Here is a 22,648-nt window from a genome sequence, read left to right as displayed (position 1 = left end):
TGGAGACCAAATGAAAATTTCAAATATCAATGGTCAAAGCAACAAAATAATGGACGATACAAAGATATATGTCAAGACAACTGGTAATAAATGAAGGGGTGCCTGGGGCAACCCACGGGGGTCATTAACTTACCCATGGAGTACCAACTGAATTATGGATACCATATTTAGAGCCATCATGCTTGGTTTCATTCTCATTCCCCGTAGAAGAGTTGAGAGTTGAAGAGCTATCTGAGAAAAGCTGAAGGAGCTTCTCACTTCCCTGGAGGACAGTATAAAAACATAAAATAAAATAAATGAGACATTTTGTTTTTTTGATAGATAAAAATAAGAAGACATAAAGAGGGAAATGTAAATTCATGCATAATACAGCCACAGAACCAAAACATTGATAATAAATGAGCTCGAAAATCTTTTAGAACTAACACTGGGGTCAACAGGGACACCATCCAAAAGAAAAACTAAAAACTAGGGGCAAGGCAAATCATAGAAACAGGCGAGTCAACATCTAAATGCAAGTGAATTGGATTCAGTGCTTTGCGTACTAAGATTTAACACTCAAAATAAAATCTAAATGTTAGTACTCTGTGTCTTCTCTGTAATGCAGAAGAAACACCGGATAATTTGTTTATTGATTGCAAGTTAGCTTTATATAAGTTGTGCAGTTCAGATCATAATTAACTCTCCAAGTGGAAAATTTGGAACCAAGATCCATCAGTGCTTGGAATCATTCTAGGATGCGTCGTGTGCTCAAGCAATTGGAAACATTTGCGTGCGCACAGTCTATCTAGTTTACATTATCTTTAAAACAGAAACATACAAGGTTTGAATCCTTGCACAATTACCAAACAAATTACCATCGAGTATCAAGTATTACTGAAGGTCCTCCACTCAGTCAAAGAGAAGAACACACGTTCATAAATCACAACATAAACAAAGTTCAAATAAGAACCAAATCAGAACCAGAAGAGCTAAGAAAGTACACATAAACACATTTGAGAGCCAATTTCTCATTGCGTATCCACACCACAAAAATTATTTCTTGAGTCAGTTTTGGCTTGGTGACATATCCTATATCAAACCAACGCAGGAAAACAAACCAATGAAAACAATTTTATAGGAAGAATAACTAAAAAGGATATAAGCATGTATGTTCGGGGTTCGACTTACAGAAGAAGAGTCATGTTAAACTGCTCTCACCCACATTGAGATTTCACTGCTGGGCATAAAAGAAAAAGGGAAATGAGATTAGAAAGAAAGTGAGGAGAAGAAGTAGATAAAACAAATATGTAATGTGAATAGAGAGAGTCATACCCTTAAAATAAGAAAACTCACAACAAGGTTCAAGGACCATCTTCATATCATGATTGTCCCATTCCAGCAATTCCCACCTTTCTTTCTCTATTTTGATTTGTAATGAAGAAGGCAGAGAAGCTAGTTGTCCATTGATACGGCGCAGAGAAAGAGGTAATCTCTTAAGCTTCGGGCACTCTTCTATCTCAATAGAATCAAGAGAATCACAAAGTATTACATTACTGCTACTGCATATGGTATTCAGCTCCGGTGAAATCACTAATGTCAATCTCCTCAATCGGGGGAATATTTCTACAATTTCTTTTGCTTCTTCTTCGTCAACTTCATCAGATGCTTTAGGCCTAGCTATTATTTCCTCTAATTGCAGGCACCGAAAGACAGTAATCTGTTCCAGGTTGGCCAGGTTTAGGAGCACCCCAAGCGCAAAGAGCTGCCTTATATTCGGACACTCACATATTGTAAATTCTTTGAGACGGGAAAAGGTGCTAGGTGGGACCATTGGTGCTGGTGTGACTTTCTCTTCCCTAAATAGTACCAGTAACTTATCCAATTTTACGAGTTGTACAATCTCAAGGCTTTGAAGAGGAAAGGTGAAAGAATAAGAAAAAACGTCTTCTATTTCTTCACACTCCCTGATACAAACGGACTTCATGCATTTGTAAAAAAATCTTAAATTCTGACCTCCGAAAATTGCTAGGGCCTGAACGTCCTTTGGGAGCAGTTTTACAGTTTCACCCAACTCGCTAGCTGGCTTTGTTTTTCTCGCGCAATACACGTAATGGCTAGGTCCTCCCTCTAAGGATTCAAGATATGTATTGAAGTCATTCAAGCCACAAAATTTTCCTTTAAACAAATCTAATTTCTTCAACCTTACTATCTCCTCTCCATTCACTGTTAAAGAATTTGACCCACAATTAAGTTTGAGAACCTGGAGTTGAGAGAGTTTGGGTAAAATCCCAGGTGGCATCTCTTGATTGTATGCACGAAGACTGAGGTATCTCAAATTGACCAACTTTTCCAAACCATGAGGTATTTCTTTCGTTGCAGATTCCAAAAGATCCAAGCTCCTTAATGCTGTAAGCTTTGCTAATGAAGGCACACGCTTTAAATCAAAACAACGGTAAACTCTTAATGAAGTAAGATTCTCCAAGTCAGAGATCGAATTCGGCAAAGATTTAATCCTACCACCAAATACATGAAGAACTTTGAGTCCATGCAAATGCACAAAAAATGAATCTGGGATGGTTGCATATCCTAGTAGAAGCAAGGTCGAAAGCTTAGGACACTTTGGTGATATATAAGGAAACTCTGATTCACGGTCGCTTAACAAAGAAACCTTTTCAACATCCTTTCCCCATTCTTCTTCATCAGGAACATCTTCTGATACCATGAACTTGGGACCTGCAATCTGAAGGGCCATGTCTCTTATTAGATCGTGCATCTTCACAAAATACTCTTTTTCAATAAACTCATCATGGGACCCACCTTCTAATAAGCAGGCATTTTCAAGTTTATTCAACATAGTATGGCCCTTATCCAGCATTGCTTGCCTTTTACTCATGCTTTTTATTACTCCCTCATCAATCAAATGCACTATCAAATTGTCTCTATAAATCTCGTAGTCTTCAGGGTATAGTGCACAAAACAAGAGACAACGTTGGAGTTTCTTATCGTTTAAGCGTTTATAACTAAGTTGAAGCTTCTGAAATAATACATCTACATGTATCGTTGAAGCGTTTATGAGATTTGAAGGAAGGGCTATAGAGAAGCTTTAGTTCTTTTACAGATGGACAGGATTTGTAATATATTACACCATAAACAAAAACTAGGCTGGGAAACTTTGGCGGTTTTTGAAGTTTTTTTTTTTTTATAGATAAGTGTCAAATTTTAAACCACAGATAAGTAACTTAAATTTTAACCAAATTATAGGTAGATAAGTTGCAATTAGCCCCTTTTTATTTATTTTTTTTATTACAAGATAGAATTTTTCTCTAGAATAATCTAAATGTATATATATGTGTGAAACTCTCTTCTGAAGACTTGAACCCTGAGTTTTGCTCTCCGCACTCCACACCCCACACCTCACAAGCACTTATACTTGTGAAGTGATCATTACATCAAGGGTGTGCTGTTTTTGAAGACCTAGAAGTGCTATCAAGAATGTTCCAGAATCTACAACATTGAGATGTGCTAGAAATACTATTTCGAGAAGTGTAGAAGGAAGTCGAAGCATAAGATAAACTTTTGTGCTCCTTAAGTGGAATCACATGATTTTCAGCGATTTTCATGCATTTACTTTTCTTCCTTTTTTTCATTTTGCCTCTCCTACTTTTAGTTCTCTATCCTTGTAATTATTAAGTGTCGAACGTTCTACTGAATTGTTTTTGTTTGTTAATAATAAAAAGGGACTCAAATACACATAAATTGATTCTTCTTTAATATATTTGGTTCAAAATTCCAAAAAATTGGAAAATGTTGTTGCGAAAAGTGAAAACTCTGTTATTCTACATATAGGGAAAACAAAATTTTTGTTAAAAAAATCCATTCAGAAAATTCTACAAAAGCAGACCAAAAAATATAAAAGAAATAATTGCGTCTCAAACTTTATCACAAAACTGGAATTTGAAAAATCAAAACTTCACACAAAGTCAGATGCATCCTGCAATACACAAGTAGACCGGACAATCAACTTCACAGACAGAAAATAAGTTAAAGAAAAAGCTCAAAAGGGTGAGCCCTTACAATATAGGCTCAAATGCATTCTGCATCAAAGAACATGATGGTAGTACACTTATTCAGGCTGAAGATTTTACCATCAATTAGCTTTGTGACTACACCAGCTAGCTCAGCTGAACAAAGTCCATTAGAGTGATGCAGCCATTACTAAGCAAATTTGCTTATTCAAGAATTATTTTACCGGGTCCATGTGTGAAGTCCAAATGAAGTAAAAGTTGTGAGGTTTTAAGGGTATACGTATGAGTCTTTTAAGGTTATAGTAGTTTTTTTATTTGGGTATTAATTTTATTAGTTATGGTCACTTTTGCAGTCAAGGGCAAATCTGTAGTCTCTGTAATTCCTATGAACTAAGGGTATTTGGTAGTTTAATTGAGCCTAAAATTTTCTAAAATCCTAACTATCTTAGATTTTATTTTCTTTGGATCCAAATTAGTCTATTATTAGTTTTTATTGAAATGAAGACAGACCCAAGTAACAACTAGGAGTCCTAATACTGCTAGTACAAGAAAGAGTGAGAGAGACGAGTAGTAAAATTATTGAGAGCACATTTAGTACACTGTAATGATTATTACATGAGAATAGGAATAAGTATTATAAGGAATACATTAAGTTGGAATGTAATAAGTATTACTATTCATTAGATTGGTGACCATTTAGGAATAAAATCCTAAATATGCATCCACAATTTAGTAGAGTATAAAAAAAAGGTGTAATTAAATCATTTTTAAGTCAAATTTCCTAAAATACACTTATTTTAGGGTGTTCAAAATAGAGTTAATAATTAACAAGAAGGAAAATTTATTTTCTTTTCTTTTGAAGATGTGGCAATTAATGGCTTTTTAAGAATTTTTTTTTTAAAAGTTATTACATAAGGTGAAAGAATAGATATTCAGTACTTTTGATAAGGAATAGTTATTCTTCATTTTGAAGAATAGCTATTCATAAGGAATAACTATTCATTATAATAAAAATATAACCAAACAACCGAATGGTTATGCCCTAGGAATATCTATTATATTACAGTGTTTATTACAGTCTACCAAACGTGCCCTGAGTGTTTTGAGCATTAAGGCATGTTGTTCTTTGTTTGTTCTTTTCTCTCTTTTCTTTTTCTTCTATTTCTTATAGTTTCACGTTTACTGTTCATACAACTCCTGAACACCATAAAAACCTCTCTTTTTCTTCTTCCTTATAACCCCAAATCAAGCCCTTTCTTTTACGTACCAAAACACTGAACCCATCACAAGCATATGTAGACAAATTCTCCAATTTTTCCTATGTCATAGGGGTTGTACCACTTACCTCTATTCTCAAAAACAATGAAACTCCAACCCCAAACAGCTTTCTTTCTTCATTTATGTTTCAGTTTGTTTCCTAAGAATAACTTTTAAGATGAAAAGTCCAAAGTAGGTCATCAAGAAACAAGAAGACCATTTAGCAAAAAATCTTATGTAACTTGGAAGGACCAAAAATAGTCACTAAAACTAAAGCAAAGATTGATGTCATTTACTTAGCATTCATTCCCCATTCAACTTACATGGCCATTAAACAAAATATAACATATATCTTACCACAATAACAAGGGTGATAGTGTTATGGCTCGGACTTGGTAAGTCCTTCAACAGAGCTTCGGTACTTTGCAATCAGATCCCTGGTAATGAAATAAATTAATAAATAGATAACACATATTGAATTAAAGCACATATTTGCAACAAATTTCAAATTATCAAGCAATACAGACCTCCGCTGATTCAACAACTGCTCACTTTCAAATTCCCCAAATACACAAACAAACTAAAACACAAGGTAAAATGAACCCCATAAAAATCTTTGATTATGCCAAAAATGATAATAATAATAATAATAATAATAATAACGGTGCAATGTCATCCTCAAACGTAGTATGAAAACTGAATAAGCCCACATTACATTATAGGTTATATACATGGTTTAGACTTGAGAAACGCATTGTAAATGAACAACTCAACATGGTTCGTTGAACCATTCTCACCACAATTGATTCCAAATAATGGATTCGTATACTCTACAATACACATAACATGGAAAAACAAACACCATATAATCAAACACCACCAGTAATTCGTAAATCACATAAATTCATATAAAACCCAAGGGGATAAAATAAATAAATAACTTTGATTTAAAAAAAAGAGGAGTTGGCAATTACCATAGCCTTGGTGGGAATTGAAGACGCAATTGAATTCAACAAAAGCTGGCACTTCTCAAAGTGAGTGTTCAACTCCGCCACCTTTCATAACAATTGCATATACTAATTAAAACCCCCCAAAAAGAAAGAAAAAAAAAGGATTTTGCAAAATATTAGAAAAGAAAATAGTAAAATAGAAATGAGAAAGCGTAGCAATAGCAATAGCAGAGTACCAAAGTATCTGATTGCTGGTCCCTGGTTCCATGGTCAATAACTTCCGCTAAATTCTCCACCATCTGTAACCACCAACATAATGGAGATGTAAATAAGAATGTAAGTAAAGTAAAAGGGGTTAGGGTATTGAAAGAAAGAAAGAAAAGGGGTACATGTACATGTAAGAGGTGGAAGTGAGAGGCGAGTGATTGGTGCTGATGCTGTTGCTGTTGTTGCTACTCTATTTTATCACATCCATTTTTACCAAATGCAAACACAATCTTCCATTCTTATCAAAGCCTTCACTTTAGCAAATACAAAGCCTCAAGTAGATCAATCAAATATTATTCATGAGCCCTCTTCGAGTATCAGGAAAAACCTTGAATGGTTGGATACTTTGATCCAAGCATTTCTTGTATATTCAAAATTTCTTCTGTTCGTTCAAGGTTACAAGACATGGCATAGTTATTCCAAGAACAAATGTCAAAAGAAGGGAAAGAAATTGAAAGTGTATTTCATTTCCATAAAATGCCATATGACAATTACAATTCAGATGGCAAACGATACAATGATATTAACTACATTGAATCCCTGTACTTTAGAACATCATTGGAGTTCAAATCAAAGATCTTGCAAATATCTGAAATGGCACATTTACTAAGACCGTCTTGACCATATACACGATGAAGAAGTTCTTCAAGTTCCTTTGATGGTTACAAAACCTGATTACAAAGAAAGATATTAACAAACTTTAGCAAAAGCAGCCCCAATGGAAGTCTATATTAACATTAATTGGTCCAAAGCATTCCAATTATACATATGCTGAATTGTTATATAGAATTAAGACCAATGCAAATAATCAGCTACCATAGTTGGCATACCAATTGCCTGTTTGGTTTGGTAAATTCAATGACTAGGTATAAAAAGAAGGCTTTTTTATAACAGTTTTTAAGATTTTTTTTATTAGTAAATAAATTCATTAAAACAGAAGGCAATCCCATACACTGACTGCGTAAAGAAGAAAACACCAAAAAAAGAAAAAACAGCAAAAACTAAGAAATGTACAAGGACTCCGCAAAATCTAATAACCCCTGTACTGAAAAGGATATTTCAGCTTCACCACGTTAAGCTCTTCGCCCTAAAAGAATTGGGGGTTCTTTCTAAATACACCACAAAAGGAGGCACAAAGGAGCAGTGTGTCATACCTCCCTACTACTTATCCCACCAAACTGCCAGATCCAACACACCAGCAACTCCAACACTGAAAAAGGCATCACCCAAGAAACACCCAGGAGACCACATATCCCTCGCCATGTCACAATGAAGAAACAAGTGGTTCATGTCCTCCCCTCTATGTTTACACACATGGCACCACTCGGGAACAAAGAGACCCTTGCTCTGTAAGTTTAAGATTTAACCTAAAAAGTCCTCATCAAACAAGCCTAAAATATAGTATGTCAGATCTAACCCAGCATATGGAGACCAAATGAAAATTTCAAATATCAATGGTCAAAGCAACAAAATAATGGACGATACAAAGATATATGTCAAGACAACTGGTAATAAATGAAGGGGTGCCTGGGGCAACCCACGGGGGTCATTAACTTACCCATGTAGTACCAACTGAATTATGGATACCATATTTAGAGCCATCATGCTTGGTTTCATTCTCATTCCCCGTAGAAGAGTTGAGAGTTGAAGAGCCATCTGAGACAAGCTGAAGGAGCTCTCACTTCCCTGGAGGACAATATAAAGACATAAAATAAAATAAATAAGACATTTTGTTTTTTTTGATAGATAAGAATAAGAAGACATAAGAGGGAAATGTAAATTCATGCATAATACAGTCACAGAACCAAAACATTGATAATAAATGAGCTCGAAAATCTTTTAGAACTAACACTGGGGTCAACAGTGACACCATCCAAAAGAAAAACTAAAAACTAGGGGCAAGGCAAATCATAGAAACAGGAGAGTCAACATCTAAATGCAAGTGAATTGGAATCAGTGCTTTGCGTACTAAGATTTAACACTCAAAATAAAATCTAAATGTTAGTACTCTGTGCCTTCTCTGTAATGCAGAAGAAACACCAGATAATTTGTTTATTGACTGCAAGTTAGCTTTATATAAGTTGTGCAGTTCAGATCATAATTAACTCTCCAAATGGAAAATTTGGAACCAAGATCCATCAATGCTTGGAATCATTCTAGGATGCGTCGTGTGCTCAAGCAATTGGAAACATTTGCGCGCAAACAGTCCATCTAGTTTCATTATCTCTAAAACAGAAACATACAAGGTTTGAATCCTTGCACAATTACGAAACAAATTACCATCGAGTATCAATTATTACTGAAGATCATCCACTCAGTCAAAGAGAAGAACACACTTTCATAAATCACAACGTAAACAAAGTTCAAATAAGAACCAAATCAGAACCAAAAGAGCTAAGAAAGTACACATAAACACATTTGAGAGCCAATTTCTCATTGCGAATCCACACCACAAAAATTATTTCTTGAGTCAGTTTTGGCTTGGTGACATATCCTATATCAAACCAACGCAGGAAAACAAACCAATGGAAACAATTTTATACGAAGAATAACTAAAAAGGATATAAGCATGTATGTTCGGGGTTTGACTTACAGAAGAAGAGTCATGTTAAACTGCTCTCACCCACATTGAGATTTCACTGCTAGACATAAAAGAAAAAGGGAAAAGAGATTAGAAAGAAAGTGAGGAGAAGAAGTAGATAAAACAAATATGTAATGTGAATAGAGAGAGAGTCATACCCTTAAAATAAGAACTCACAACAAGGTTCAAGGACCATCTTCATATCATGATTGTCCCATTCCAGCAATTCCCACCTTTCTTTCTCTATTTTGATTTGTAATGAAGAAGGCGGAGAAGATAGTTGTCCATTGATACGGCGTAGAGAAAGAGGTAGTCTCTTAAGCTTCGGGCACTCTTCTATCTCAATAGAATCAAGAGAATCACAAAGTATTACATTACTGCTACTGCATATGGTATTCAGCTCCGGTATCGGGGGAATATTTCTACAATTTCTTTTGCTTCTTCTTCGTCAACTTCATCAGATGCTTTAGGCCTAGCTATTATTTCCTCTAATTGCAGGCACCGAAAGACAGTAATCTGTTCCAGGTTGGCCAGGTTTAGGAGCACCCCAAGCGCAAAGAGCTGCCTTATATTCGGACACTCACATATTGTAAATTCTTTGAGACGGGAAAAGGTGCTAGGTGGGACCATTGGTGCTGGTGTGACTTTCTCTTCCCTAAATAGTACCAGTAACTTATCCAATTTTACGAGTTGTACAATCTCAAGGCTTTGAAGAGGAAAGGTGAAAGAATAAGAAAAAACGTCTTCTATTTCTTCACACTCCCTGATACAAACGGACTTCATGCATTTGTAAAAAAATCTTAAATTCTGACCTCCGAAAATTGCTAGGGCCTGAACGTCCTTTGGGAGCAGTTTTACAGTTTCACCCAACTCGCTAGCTGGCTTTGTTTTTCTCGCGCAATACACGTAATGGCTAGGTCCTCCCTCTAAGGATTCAAGATATGTATTGAAGTCATTCAAGCCACAAAATTTTCCTTTAAACAAATCTAATTTCTTCAACCTTACTATCTCCTCTCCATTCACTGTTAAAGAATTTGACCCACAATTAAGTTTGAGAACCTGGAGTTGAGAGAGTTTGGGTAAAATCCCAGGTGGCATCTCTTGATTGTATGCACGAAGACTGAGGTATCTCAAATTGACCAACTTTTCCAAACCATGAGGTATTTCTTTCGTTGCAGATTCCAAAAGATCCAAGCTCCTTAATGCTGTAAGCTTTGCTAATGAAGGCACACGCTTTAAATCAAAACAACGGTAAACTCTTAATGAAGTAAGATTCTCCAAGTCAGAGATCGAATTCGGCAAAGATTTAATCCTACCACCAAATACATGAAGAACTTTGAGTCCATGCAAATGCACAAAAAATGAATCTGGGATGGTTGCATATCCTAGTAGAAGCAAGGTCGAAAGCTTAGGACACTTTGGTGATATATAAGGAAACTCTGATTCACGGTCGCTTAACAAAGAAACCTTTTCAACATCCTTTCCCCATTCTTCTTCATCAGGAACATCTTCTGATACCATGAACTTGGGACCTGCAATCTGAAGGGCCATGTCTCTTATTAGATCGTGCATCTTCACAAAATACTCTTTTTCAATAAACTCATCATGGGACCCACCTTCTAATAAGCAGGCATTTTCAAGTTTATTCAACATAGTATGGCCCTTATCCAGCATTGCTTGCCTTTTACTCATGCTTTTTATTACTCCCTCATCAATCAAATGCACTATCAAATTGTCTCTATAAATCTCGTAGTCTTCAGGGTATAGTGCACAAAACAAGAGACAACGTTGGAGTTTCTTATCGTTTAAGCGTTTATAACTAAGTTGAAGCTTCTGAAATAATACATCTACATGTATCGTTGAAGCGTTTATGAGATTTGAAGGAAGGGCTATAGAGAAGCTTTAGTTCTTTTACAGATGGACAGGATTTGTAATATATTACACCATAAACAAAAACTAGGCTGGGAAACTTTGGCGGTTTTTGAAGTTTTTTTTTTTTTATAGATAAGTGTCAAATTTTAAACCACAGATAAGTAACTTAAATTTTAACCAAATTATAGGTAGATAAGTTGCAATTAGCCCCTTTTTATTTATTTTTTTTATTACAAGATAGAATTTTTCTCTAGAATAATCTAAATGTATATATATGTGTGAAACTCTCTTCTGAAGACTTGAACCCTGAGTTTTGCTCTCCGCACTCCACACCCCACACCTCACAAGCACTTATACTTGTGAAGTGATCATTACATCAAGGGTGTGCTGTTTTTGAAGACCTAGAAGTGCTATCAAGAATGTTCCAGAATCTACAACATTGAGATGTGCTAGAAATACTATTTCGAGAAGTGTAGAAGGAAGTCGAAGCATAAGATAAACTTTTGTGCTCCTTAAGTGGAATCACATGATTTTCAGCGATTTTCATGCATTTACTTTTCTTCCTTTTTTTCATTTTGCCTCTCCTACTTTTAGTTCTCTATCCTTGTAATTATTAAGTGTCGAACGTTCTACTGAATTGTTTTTGTTTGTTAATAATAAAAAGGGACTCAAATACACATAAATTGATTCTTCTTTAATATATTTGGTTCAAAATTCCAAAAAATTGGAAAATGTTGTTGCGAAAAGTGAAAACTCTGTTATTCTACATATAGGGAAAACAAAATTTTTGTTAAAAAAATCCATTCAGAAAATTCTACAAAAGCAGACCAAAAAATATAAAAGAAATAATTGCGTCTCAAACTTTATCACAAAACTGGAATTTGAAAAATCAAAACTTCACACAAAGTCAGATGCATCCTGCAATACACAAGTAGACCGGACAATCAACTTCACAGACAGAAAATAAGTTAAAGAAAAAGCTCAAAAGGGTGAGCCCTTACAATATAGGCTCAAATGCATTCTGCATCAAAGAACATGATGGTAGTACACTTATTCAGGCTGAAGATTTTACCATCAATTAGCTTTGTGACTACACCAGCTAGCTCAGCTGAACAAAGTCCATTAGAGTGATGCAGCCATTACTAAGCAAATTTGCTTATTCAAGAATTATTTTACCGGGTCCATGTGTGAAGTCCAAATGAAGTAAAAGTTGTGAGGTTTTAAGGGTATACGTATGAGTCTTTTAAGGTTATAGTAGTTTTTTTATTTGGGTATTAATTTTATTAGTTATGGTCACTTTTGCAGTCAAGGGCAAATCTGTAGTCTCTGTAATTCCTATGAACTAAGGGTATTTGGTAGTTTAATTGAGCCTAAAATTTTCTAAAATCCTAACTATCTTAGATTTTATTTTCTTTGGATCCAAATTAGTCTATTATTAGTTTTTATTGAAATGAAGACAGACCCAAGTAACAACTAGGAGTCCTAATACTGCTAGTACAAGAAAGAGTGAGAGAGACGAGTAGTAAAATTATTGAGAGCACATTTAGTACACTGTAATGATTATTACATGAGAATAGGAATAAGTATTATAAGGAATACATTAAGTTGGAATGTAATAAGTATTACTATTCATTAGATTGGTGACCATTTAGGAATAAAATCCTAAATATGCATCCACAATTTAGTAGAGTATAAAAAAAAGGTGTAATTAAATCATTTTTAAGTCAAATTTCCTAAAATACACTTATTTTAGGGTGTTCAAAATAGAGTTAATAATTAACAAGAAGGAAAATTTATTTTCTTTTCTTTTGAAGATGTGGCAATTAATGGCTTTTTAAGAATTTTTTTTTTAAAAGTTATTACATAAGGTGAAAGAATAGATATTCAGTACTTTTGATAAGGAATAGTTATTCTTCATTTTGAAGAATAGCTATTCATAAGGAATAACTATTCATTATAATAAAAATATAACCAAACAACCGAATGGTTATGCCCTAGGAATATCTATTATATTACAGTGTTTATTACAGTCTACCAAACGTGCCCTGAGTGTTTTGAGCATTAAGGCATGTTGTTCTTTGTTTGTTCTTTTCTCTCTTTTCTTTTTCTTCTATTTCTTATAGTTTCACGTTTACTGTTCATACAACTCCTGAACACCATAAAAACCTCTCTTTTTCTTCTTCCTTATAACCCCAAATCAAGCCCTTTCTTTTACGTACCAAAACACTGAACCCATCACAAGCATATGTAGACAAATTCTCCAATTTTTCCTATGTCATAGGGGTTGTACCACTTACCTCTATTCTCAAAAACAATGAAACTCCAACCCCAAACAGCTTTCTTTCTTCATTTATGTTTCAGTTTGTTTCCTAAGAATAACTTTTAAGATGAAAAGTCCAAAGTAGGTCATCAAGAAACAAGAAGACCATTTAGCAAAAAATCTTATGTAACTTGGAAGGACCAAAAATAGTCACTAAAACTAAAGCAAAGATTGATGTCATTTACTTAGCATTCATTCCCCATTCAACTTACATGGCCATTAAACAAAATATAACATATATCTTACCACAATAACAAGGGTGATAGTGTTATGGCTCGGACTTGGTAAGTCCTTCAACAGAGCTTCGGTACTTTGCAATCAGATCCCTGGTAATGAAATAAATTAATAAATAGATAACACATATTGAATTAAAGCACATATTTGCAACAAATTTCAAATTATCAAGCAATACAGACCTCCGCTGATTCAACAACTGCTCACTTTCAAATTCCCCAAATACACAAACAAACTAAAACACAAGGTAAAATGAACCCCATAAAAATCTTTGATTATGCCAAAAATGATAATAATAATAATAATAATAATAATAACGGTGCAATGTCATCCTCAAACGTAGTATGAAAACTGAATAAGCCCACATTACATTATAGGTTATATACATGGTTTAGACTTGAGAAACGCATTGTAAATGAACAACTCAACATGGTTCGTTGAACCATTCTCACCACAATTGATTCCAAATAATGGATTCGTATACTCTACAATACACATAACATGGAAAAACAAACACCATATAATCAAACACCACCAGTAATTCGTAAATCACATAAATTCATATAAAACCCAAGGGGATAAAATAAATAAATAACTTTGATTTAAAAAAAAGAGGAGTTGGCAATTACCATAGCCTTGGTGGGAATTGAAGACGCAATTGAATTCAACAAAAGCTGGCACTTCTCAAAGTGAGTGTTCAACTCCGCCACCTTTCATAACAATTGCATATACTAATTAAAACCCCCCAAAAAGAAAGAAAAAAAAAGGATTTTGCAAAATATTAGAAAAGAAAATAGTAAAATAGAAATGAGAAAGCGTAGCAATAGCAATAGCAGAGTACCAAAGTATCTGATTGCTGGTCCCTGGTTCCATGGTCAATAACTTCCGCTAAATTCTCCACCATCTGTAACCACCAACATAATGGAGATGTAAATAAGAATGTAAGTAAAGTAAAAGGGGTTAGGGTATTGAAAGAAAGAAAGAAAAGGGGTACATGTACATGTAAGAGGTGGAAGTGAGAGGCGAGTGATTGGTGCTGATGCTGTTGCTGTTGTTGCTACTCTATTTTATCACATCCATTTTTACCAAATGCAAACACAATCTTCCATTCTTATCAAAGCCTTCACTTTAGCAAATACAAAGCCTCAAGTAGATCAATCAAATATTATTCATGAGCCCTCTTCGAGTATCAGGAAAAACCTTGAATGGTTGGATACTTTGATCCAAGCATTTCTTGTATATTCAAAATTTCTTCTGTTCGTTCAAGGTTACAAGACATGGCATAGTTATTCCAAGAACAAATGTCAAAAGAAGGGAAAGAAATTGAAAGTGTATTTCATTTCCATAAAATGCCATATGACAATTACAATTCAGATGGCAAACGATACAATGATATTAACTACATTGAATCCCTGTACTTTAGAACATCATTGGAGTTCAAATCAAAGATCTTGCAAATATCTGAAATGGCACATTTACTAAGACCGTCTTGACCATATACACGATGAAGAAGTTCTTCAAGTTCCTTTGATGGTTACAAAACCTGATTACAAAGAAAGATATTAACAAACTTTAGCAAAAGCAGCCCCAATGGAAGTCTATATTAACATTAATTGGTCCAAAGCATTCCAATTATACATATGCTGAATTGTTATATAGAATTAAGACCAATGCAAATAATCAGCTACCATAGTTGGCATACCAATTGCCTGTTTGGTTTGGTAAATTCAATGACTAGGTATAAAAAGAAGGCTTTTTTATAACAGTTTTTAAGATTTTTTTTATTAGTAAATAAATTCATTAAAACAGAAGGCAATCCCATACACTGACTGCGTAAAGAAGAAAACACCAAAAAAAGAAAAAACAGCAAAAACTAAGAAATGTACAAGGACTCCGCAAAATCTAATAACCCCTGTACTGAAAAGGATATTTCAGCTTCACCACGTTAAGCTCTTCGCCCTAAAAGAATTGGGGGTTCTTTCTAAATACACCACAAAAGGAGGCACAAAGGAGCAGTGTGTCATACCTCCCTACTACTTATCCCACCAAACTGCCAGATCCAACACACCAGCAACTCCAACACTGAAAAAGGCATCACCCAAGAAACACCCAGGAGACCACATATCCCTCGCCATGTCACAATGAAGAAACAAGTGGTTCATGTCCTCCCCTCTATGTTTACACACATGGCACCACTCGGGAACAAAGAGACCCTTGCTCTGTAAGTTTAAGATTTAACCTAAAAAGTCCTCATCAAACAAGCCTAAAATATAGTATGTCAGATCTAACCCAGCATATGGAGACCAAATGAAAATTTCAAATATCAATGGTCAAAGCAACAAAATAATGGACGATACAAAGATATATGTCAAGACAACTGGTAATAAATGAAGGGGTGCCTGGGGCAACCCACGGGGGTCATTAACTTACCCATGTAGTACCAACTGAATTATGGATACCATATTTAGAGCCATCATGCTTGGTTTCATTCTCATTCCCCGTAGAAGAGTTGAGAGTTGAAGAGCCATCTGAGACAAGCTGAAGGAGCTCTCACTTCCCTGGAGGACAATATAAAGACATAAAATAAAATAAATAAGACATTTTGTTTTTTTTGATAGATAAGAATAAGAAGACATAAGAGGGAAATGTAAATTCATGCATAATACAGTCACAGAACCAAAACATTGATAATAAATGAGCTCGAAAATCTTTTAGAACTAACACTGGGGTCAACAGTGACACCATCCAAAAGAAAAACTAAAAACTAGGGGCAAGGCAAATCATAGAAACAGGAGAGTCAACATCTAAATGCAAGTGAATTGGAATCAGTGCTTTGCGTACTAAGATTTAACACTCAAAATAAAATCTAAATGTTAGTACTCTGTGCCTTCTCTGTAATGCAGAAGAAACACCAGATAATTTGTTTATTGACTGCAAGTTAGCTTTATATAAGTTGTGCAGTTCAGATCATAATTAACTCTCCAAATGGAAAATTTGGAACCAAGATCCATCAATGCTTGGAATCATTCTAGGATGCGTCGTGTGCTCAAGCAATTGGAAACATTTGCGCGCAAACAGTCCATCTAGTTTCATTATCTCTAAAACAGAAACATACAAGGTTTGAATCCTTGCACAATTACGAAACAAATTACCATCGAGTATCAATTATTACTGAAGATCATCCACTCAGTCAAAGAGAAGAACACACTTTCATAAATCACAACGTAAACAAAGTTCAAATAAGAACCAAATCAGAACCAAAAGAGCTAAGAAAGTACACATAAACACATTTGAGAGCCAATTTCTCATTGCGAATCCACACCACAAAAATTATTTCTTGAGTCAGTTTTGGCTTGGTGACATATCCTATATCAAACCAACGCAGGAAAACAAACCAATGGAAACAATTTTATACGAAGAATAACTAAAAAGGATATAAGCATGTATGTTCGGGGTTTGACTTACAGAAGAAGAGTCATGTTAAACTGCTCTCACCCACATTGAGATTTCACTGCTAGACATAAAAGAAAAAGGGAAAAGAGATTAGAAAGAAAGTGAGGAGAAGAAGTAGATAAAACAAATATGTAATGTGAATAGAGAGAGAGTCATACCCTTAAAATAAGAACTCACAACAAGGTTCAAGGACCATCTTCATATCATGATTGTCCCATTCCAGCAATTCCCACCTTTCTTTCTCTATTTTGATTTGTAATGAAGAAGGCGGAGAAGATAGTTGTCCATTGATACGGCGTAGAGAAAGAGGTAGTCTCTTAAGCTTCGGGCACTCTTCTATCTCAATAGAATCAAGAGAATCACAAAGTATTACATTACTGCTACTGCATATGGTATTCAGCTCCGGTGAAATCACTAATGTCAATCTCCTCAATCGGGGGAATATTTCTACAATTTCTTTTGCTTCTTCTTCGTCAACTTCATCAGATGCTTTAGGCCTAGCTATTATTTCCTCTAATTGCAGGCACCGAAAGACAGTAATCTGTTCCAGGTTGGCCAGGTTTAGGAGCACCCCAAGCGCAAAGAGCTGCCTTATATTCGGACACTCACATATTGTAAATTCTTTGAGACGGGAAAAGGTGCTAGGTGGGACCATTGGTGCTGGTGTGACTTTCTCTTCCCTAAATAGTACCAGTAACTTATCCAATTTTACGAGTTGTACAATCTCAAGGCTTTGAAGAGGAAAGGTGAAAGAATAAGAAAAAACGTCTTCTATTTCTTCACACTCCCTGATACAAACGGACTTCATGCATTTGTAAAAAAATCTTAAATTCTGACCTCCGAAAATTGCTAGGGCCTGAACGTCCTTTGGGAGCAGTTTTACAGTTTCACCCAACTCGCTAGCTGGCTTTGTTTTTCTCGCGCAATACACGTAATGGCTAGGTCCTCCCTCTAAGGATTCAAGATATGTATTGAAGTCATTCAAGCCACAAAATTTTCCTTTAAACAAATCTAATTTCTTCAACCTTACTATCTCCTCTCCATTCACTGTTAAAGAATTTGACCCACAATTAAGTTTGAGAACCTGGAGTTGAGAGAGTTTGGGTAAAATCCCAGGTGGCATCTCTTGATTGTATGCACGAAGACTGAGGTATCTCAAATTGATCAACTTTTCCAAACCATGAGGTATTTCTTTCGTTGCAGATTCCAAAAGATCCAAGCTCCTTAATGCTGTAAGCTTTGCTAATGAAGGCACACGCTTTAAATCAAAACAACGGTAAACTCTTAATGAAGTAAGATTCTCCAAGTCAGAGATCGAATTCGGCAAAGATTTAATCCTACCACCAAATACATGAAGAACTTTGAGTCCATGCAAATGCACAAAAAATGAATCTGGGATGGTTGCATATCCTAGTAGAAGCAAGGTCGAAAGCTTAGGACACTTTGGTGATATATAAGGAAACTCTGATTCACGGTCGCTTAACAAAGAAACCTTTTCAACATCCTTTCCCCATTCTTCTTCATCAGGAACATCTTCTGATACCATGAACTTGGGACCTGCAATCTGAAGGGCCATGTCTCTTATTAGATCGTGCATCTTCACAAAATACTCTTTTTCAATAAACTCATCATGGGACCCACCTTCTAATAAGCAGGCATTTTCAAGTTTATTCAACATAGTATGGCCCTTATCCAGCATTGCTTGCCTTTTACTCATGCTTTTTATTACTCCCTCATCAATCAAATGCACTATCAAATTGTCTCTATAAATCTCCTAGTCTTCAGGGTATAGTGCACAAAACAAGAGACAACGTTGGAGTTTCTTATCGTTTAAGCGTTTATAACTAAGTTGAAGCTTCTGAAATACTACATCTACATGTTCGAGACCCTTCACTGGTGTCTTCAACTCATTCAATGTGTTCCTCCACTCTGAAATATCGACTACATTTTTCAAACTTCCTGCTACAGTGATGATTGCAAGAGGCAAATGGGCACATTCTTTGACAACTCCTTCCACAACATCTTTTGGAATATTCGAAACATCACAGCCCACTGTTTTCAAAAACAAATCCGATGACTCTTTTATTGAAAGAAGCTCCATTTTAATATTTACACAATTCATTCCATTACAAACATTAACATCTCGAGTCGTCAATACCAATTTGCAACCATTTGCTGAAGTTGGCTCTGGGATCCCTACAATTTCCAAAGGAAATGCTTGCCACATATCATCTAGGATTAGCACATACCTCTTCCTTTTTTTCAATTCTGCATACAACGTCCCTGCCCTCGTTGTTTCATCCTTGAACTTTGAGAGTTCATTCTCTAGATTCAAATGGCATGCAATGTCATTTTGTAGTTTGATAACATTGAATGCCTTTGATACGGTAACCCAAATTACACAATTGAACTCGTCTCTCTCTTTTAATAGGCAATTATTGATTTCTTTCATCACAGTTGTTTTACCAATTCCTCCCATACCATAAACACCAATTATTCTAAAATCTTCATCTAACAAGTGTTCCCAAATCTTTTCCAATGTTCTTTTGGCTGTACTCTCTCCCACTAATGCTCTTGTTGGCAATTCATCTCCATTCCTTACAGGTGGACCAATTACCAAACAATCACCGAAACCACAACTTTGATCAATTAATTCTGTCACCTCTAGTATCTTCTCGCAAGCAACTCTTCCAAAGTGCATACGTGAGAGATACTTCCCTCTGATAGCCTCTTGCTCAATCTTTGGTATCTCCTCATTAATCGTTTCTACCTTTTGGAGCCAAGATTTAACTTCTCTTTTTGGTTTCTTTCCTGGAACAAGTTCTGTCCTCATTTCTAATTCTATGTCTGACTTTTTGCATTCTAAATCATCTCGTTTTCTCTTTAGATTTTTCAAATGTTCATCAGCACCTCTGTAATGATTATAATATTCAATAATCGGAGCCAATATTATTTTCCCAAGCTCAAGAAATGAGCCTAATATCTCCATTGGCAAGTACCTGTATGATATCAATATGTACCAATATGGACATCAAACATTTTCTCCATGTACAAAATGAAATAAGATATAAGCACAGAAAGCATTGCAGATCCCAATTTTGATTTGTTAAAAATAAGTACCTTTAAGTGTTGACAGGGCACATCAATAGTCTTACTGAGTAGTTTTTTTTTTTTTTTGATAAGTAAGTATTGATACATGGATTTTTTTAAATATTTTATTTTATTTATTTTTGAAAACATAACATCTACTGATCTATAATGCAAAAGAAAAAGGGAGAGATGAAGAATGTAAATCAAAGATAATTCTAAACGGATCCAAGGATTGTTGGACAATAGAGTCATTACTACCTCCACAGTCCACACCCACCAGGCCCACCACCCTAACCAACACCACTTCACTAGCTCCTCTCCTGGCCCTTTAGCCCATTGCATACCCAATTACTTTTGTAGTTTGTAGCCACAAAGAGAGTTGTTGAAAAATCTTAAATTTCTGTGGCCCAGAAAGTGGATATAAACTTAGAAGGAGCCGAAGTGTACGTAAAGGTAAAGCTAATGACTAGTGATTGGAACCACTTTATATATTTATCTGTTACTGATTAGCTTTAAAAATAAAAAATAAAAATCCCATCCCAATTTACATGCACGATAATATAGAATATCCATACAAGTACAATGAGTTTTAGAACACAAACTATTGGGAAAACAAATGACACTAGAAAGAAGTGAAAGTATACCTGGATAGAAACGGTAATGTACTGGGCTTGAGCACCCGATATTCCTTCAAAGATACTGATTACAGTGGAGATATAACGCTTAAAATAACGCCAAGAAGACAACAAAGATCAGCAGTTCTCCTATCTAAATGCAATCTTTTTTTCTTTTACTGCAAAGAGAGAGGTGAGCAGAAGAGTCAGAGCATCTCCAATAGGCTCACTAAACCCAATTTTCGAGAGCAAACACACCAGAAATTCACTCCATCAGCTCCTCTATCTCTATATATTTTGGAATGGAGTTGCTACAGTACCTCTCTTGAAATAGAGAATACTGTAGCGTTTACTGTAACACCTTCAAAAAATTTTATCTATTAAAACAATCACCTGGTTGAATAAAAAATAAATTTTTTCTCTTTCTTCCTTGCTCTCTCTTTCACTTCTCATCAGAAAAAACTCTCTTCTCATCAGAAAACAAAGATAGACGAAGGCCAACTCTCTCTCTCTCTGCCGGCTGTGTGTGTGAGTGAAGTGAGATGAAGAAGAAAGAAAATAAAAAATAAAAATGCAAACATAAAGGAGAAGTCAAAAGATCATGATCGGCTGTGTGCGTGAAGTGAGCCGAAGAGGAAAGAAAATAAAAACAAAAAGGTAAGCACAGAAGAGGAGGAGAAGACGAAGAATGGGATTCATGTGTGGAGAAGAAACAAAAAAGTAGGTACGAAGGACAAGAGTGGATATGTGTGTGGAAGAGAAAAACAAGAAAAAATGAAAAAGAAAAAAGAAGATAAAATGATTCTATAGAAAGTGAAACCGTATGTATAGAAAAAAGCAAAAAAAATTATTTAAAAAAAACAAGCAATATTATATCACAATATTTTTATAAAAAATTTTAAATGATAAATTATTATTAACATTTATGAGTAAAAACATAGTTTAAATGAATAAAAAAATATTTTAAAAAATTATAAAAAATTAAAAAAATAATAAAAAAATAATATTTAAATTAAATAAAGAAATGATGGCAAAAATAACTAAATATCGTTATTTAATAATGTTTTACCACTATTAATATTTTACTACTATTTGAGAAATGAAATTCGAATTTAAGAAAGTCAAATATTATAAAAATACCATACGTTGAACTTTCAAATATTTTAACTATTAATGACCGAAAATGCCATATTTGCCCCTACACAAAAGTGAAGTGAAAGTGAATTCACGTTACCTTTCCAGCTTTTCTAGTTGTAGTTCTACACCTAGTAGTAGTACAATTCTATATATAAAATCAATGGATCCCACTTAGTAATCTTGATAGGCTAGACAAAGCCGCCTGTAGAATTTTTTTATGGTTTATACCAAGCCGCCTGTAGAAGTCGACTATTTAATGAATTCACATTATTCAATAAAACCGTGTGTCCTACTTGGTAATGATTAAACAAAAAAAAAAAAAAAAAAAAAACAACAACAACAACTTTGCTACACCTACACGGAATTGAAATCAGTACTAGCGTAGAACTCTAAACAAATAAACTATATATAATGCAATCAAGGCACGCCTCCCATCAAAAAGAAAAAAAAAAATTTCTTTTCAAACCAGTCACTTTCTTTGGATCTCAGAGTTTCTGTGCAATTTTTAAAAGCATTCAAGTTGGGTTTTTAAGTCACACATTCAAATATTCATAAATATGCATACTCTTAATACATTTGCATACTTTTTCAACCGTTCAAGTTTCTTTCTTCGATAACCAACTTGAGACATACATCCATGACATGTGATCCATTAAAGAGTTTTCAACACTTAAAGAAATTGAACAGCTTGCTGAAAAGATGGTAGAAATGAAAAAGAATATTTCATATCCATTGGTTTAATCATTAGTGACTTTGGTATTGATCTTACCAGTTGCAACAGCTACTGTTGAAAGAGCTTTTTCAGCAATGAACATAATTAAAAATCGATTGCGCAATCAAATAAGAGATTAGTGGATGAATGATTG

The 22,648-nt window shown here is 34.7% G+C and overlaps 2 protein-coding genes across 3 annotated transcripts; both read right to left on the bottom strand.

The window, feature by feature from the left end:
- LOC115989014 (probable disease resistance protein At4g27220) lies at positions 1 to 21,360 on the bottom strand. The gene is made up of 6 exons (XM_031112657.1): positions 20,676 to 21,360; positions 18,805 to 19,940; positions 9,524 to 10,900; positions 1,315 to 1,644; positions 1,171 to 1,216; positions 1 to 262 (listed from the first exon to the last, which is right to left on the bottom strand). Exons 2-5 carry the CDS (start codon positions 19,928 to 19,930, stop codon positions 1,197 to 1,199), a joined length of 2,853 nt encoding a protein of 950 aa, XP_030968517.1. The 5' UTR covers positions 19,931 to 19,940; positions 20,676 to 21,360; the 3' UTR covers positions 1 to 262; positions 1,171 to 1,196.
- On the bottom strand, positions 15,786 to 18,798 carry LOC115989016 (probable disease resistance protein At4g27220). Of its 2 annotated transcripts, none has more exons than XR_004091745.1 (3): positions 17,100 to 18,798; positions 16,954 to 17,002; positions 15,786 to 16,046 (listed from the first exon to the last, which is right to left on the bottom strand). XR_004091745.1 is itself a non-coding variant. In XM_031112661.1 (3 exons), the coding sequence occupies exon 1, from the start codon at positions 18,656 to 18,658 to the stop codon at positions 17,102 to 17,104; it is 1,557 nt and encodes a 518-aa protein (XP_030968521.1). In that variant the 5' UTR covers positions 18,659 to 18,798; the 3' UTR covers positions 15,786 to 16,046; positions 16,954 to 16,999; positions 17,100 to 17,101. The 2 variants fall into 2 exon arrangements, 1 of the variants encoding a protein (XP_030968521.1); XM_031112661.1 differs by having other exon boundaries at positions 16,954 to 16,999.
- Positions 21,361 to 22,648: the final 1,288 nt, after the last annotated feature.

This window comes from Quercus lobata, chromosome 5, assembly GCF_001633185.2.
Source record: "Quercus lobata isolate SW786 chromosome 5, ValleyOak3.0 Primary Assembly, whole genome shotgun sequence".
Taxonomy (NCBI): Eukaryota; Viridiplantae; Streptophyta; class Magnoliopsida; order Fagales; family Fagaceae; genus Quercus; species Quercus lobata.
Note: the sequence above shows the minus strand (reverse complement) of the source record. Positions and strands in the feature narration are given on the sequence as shown.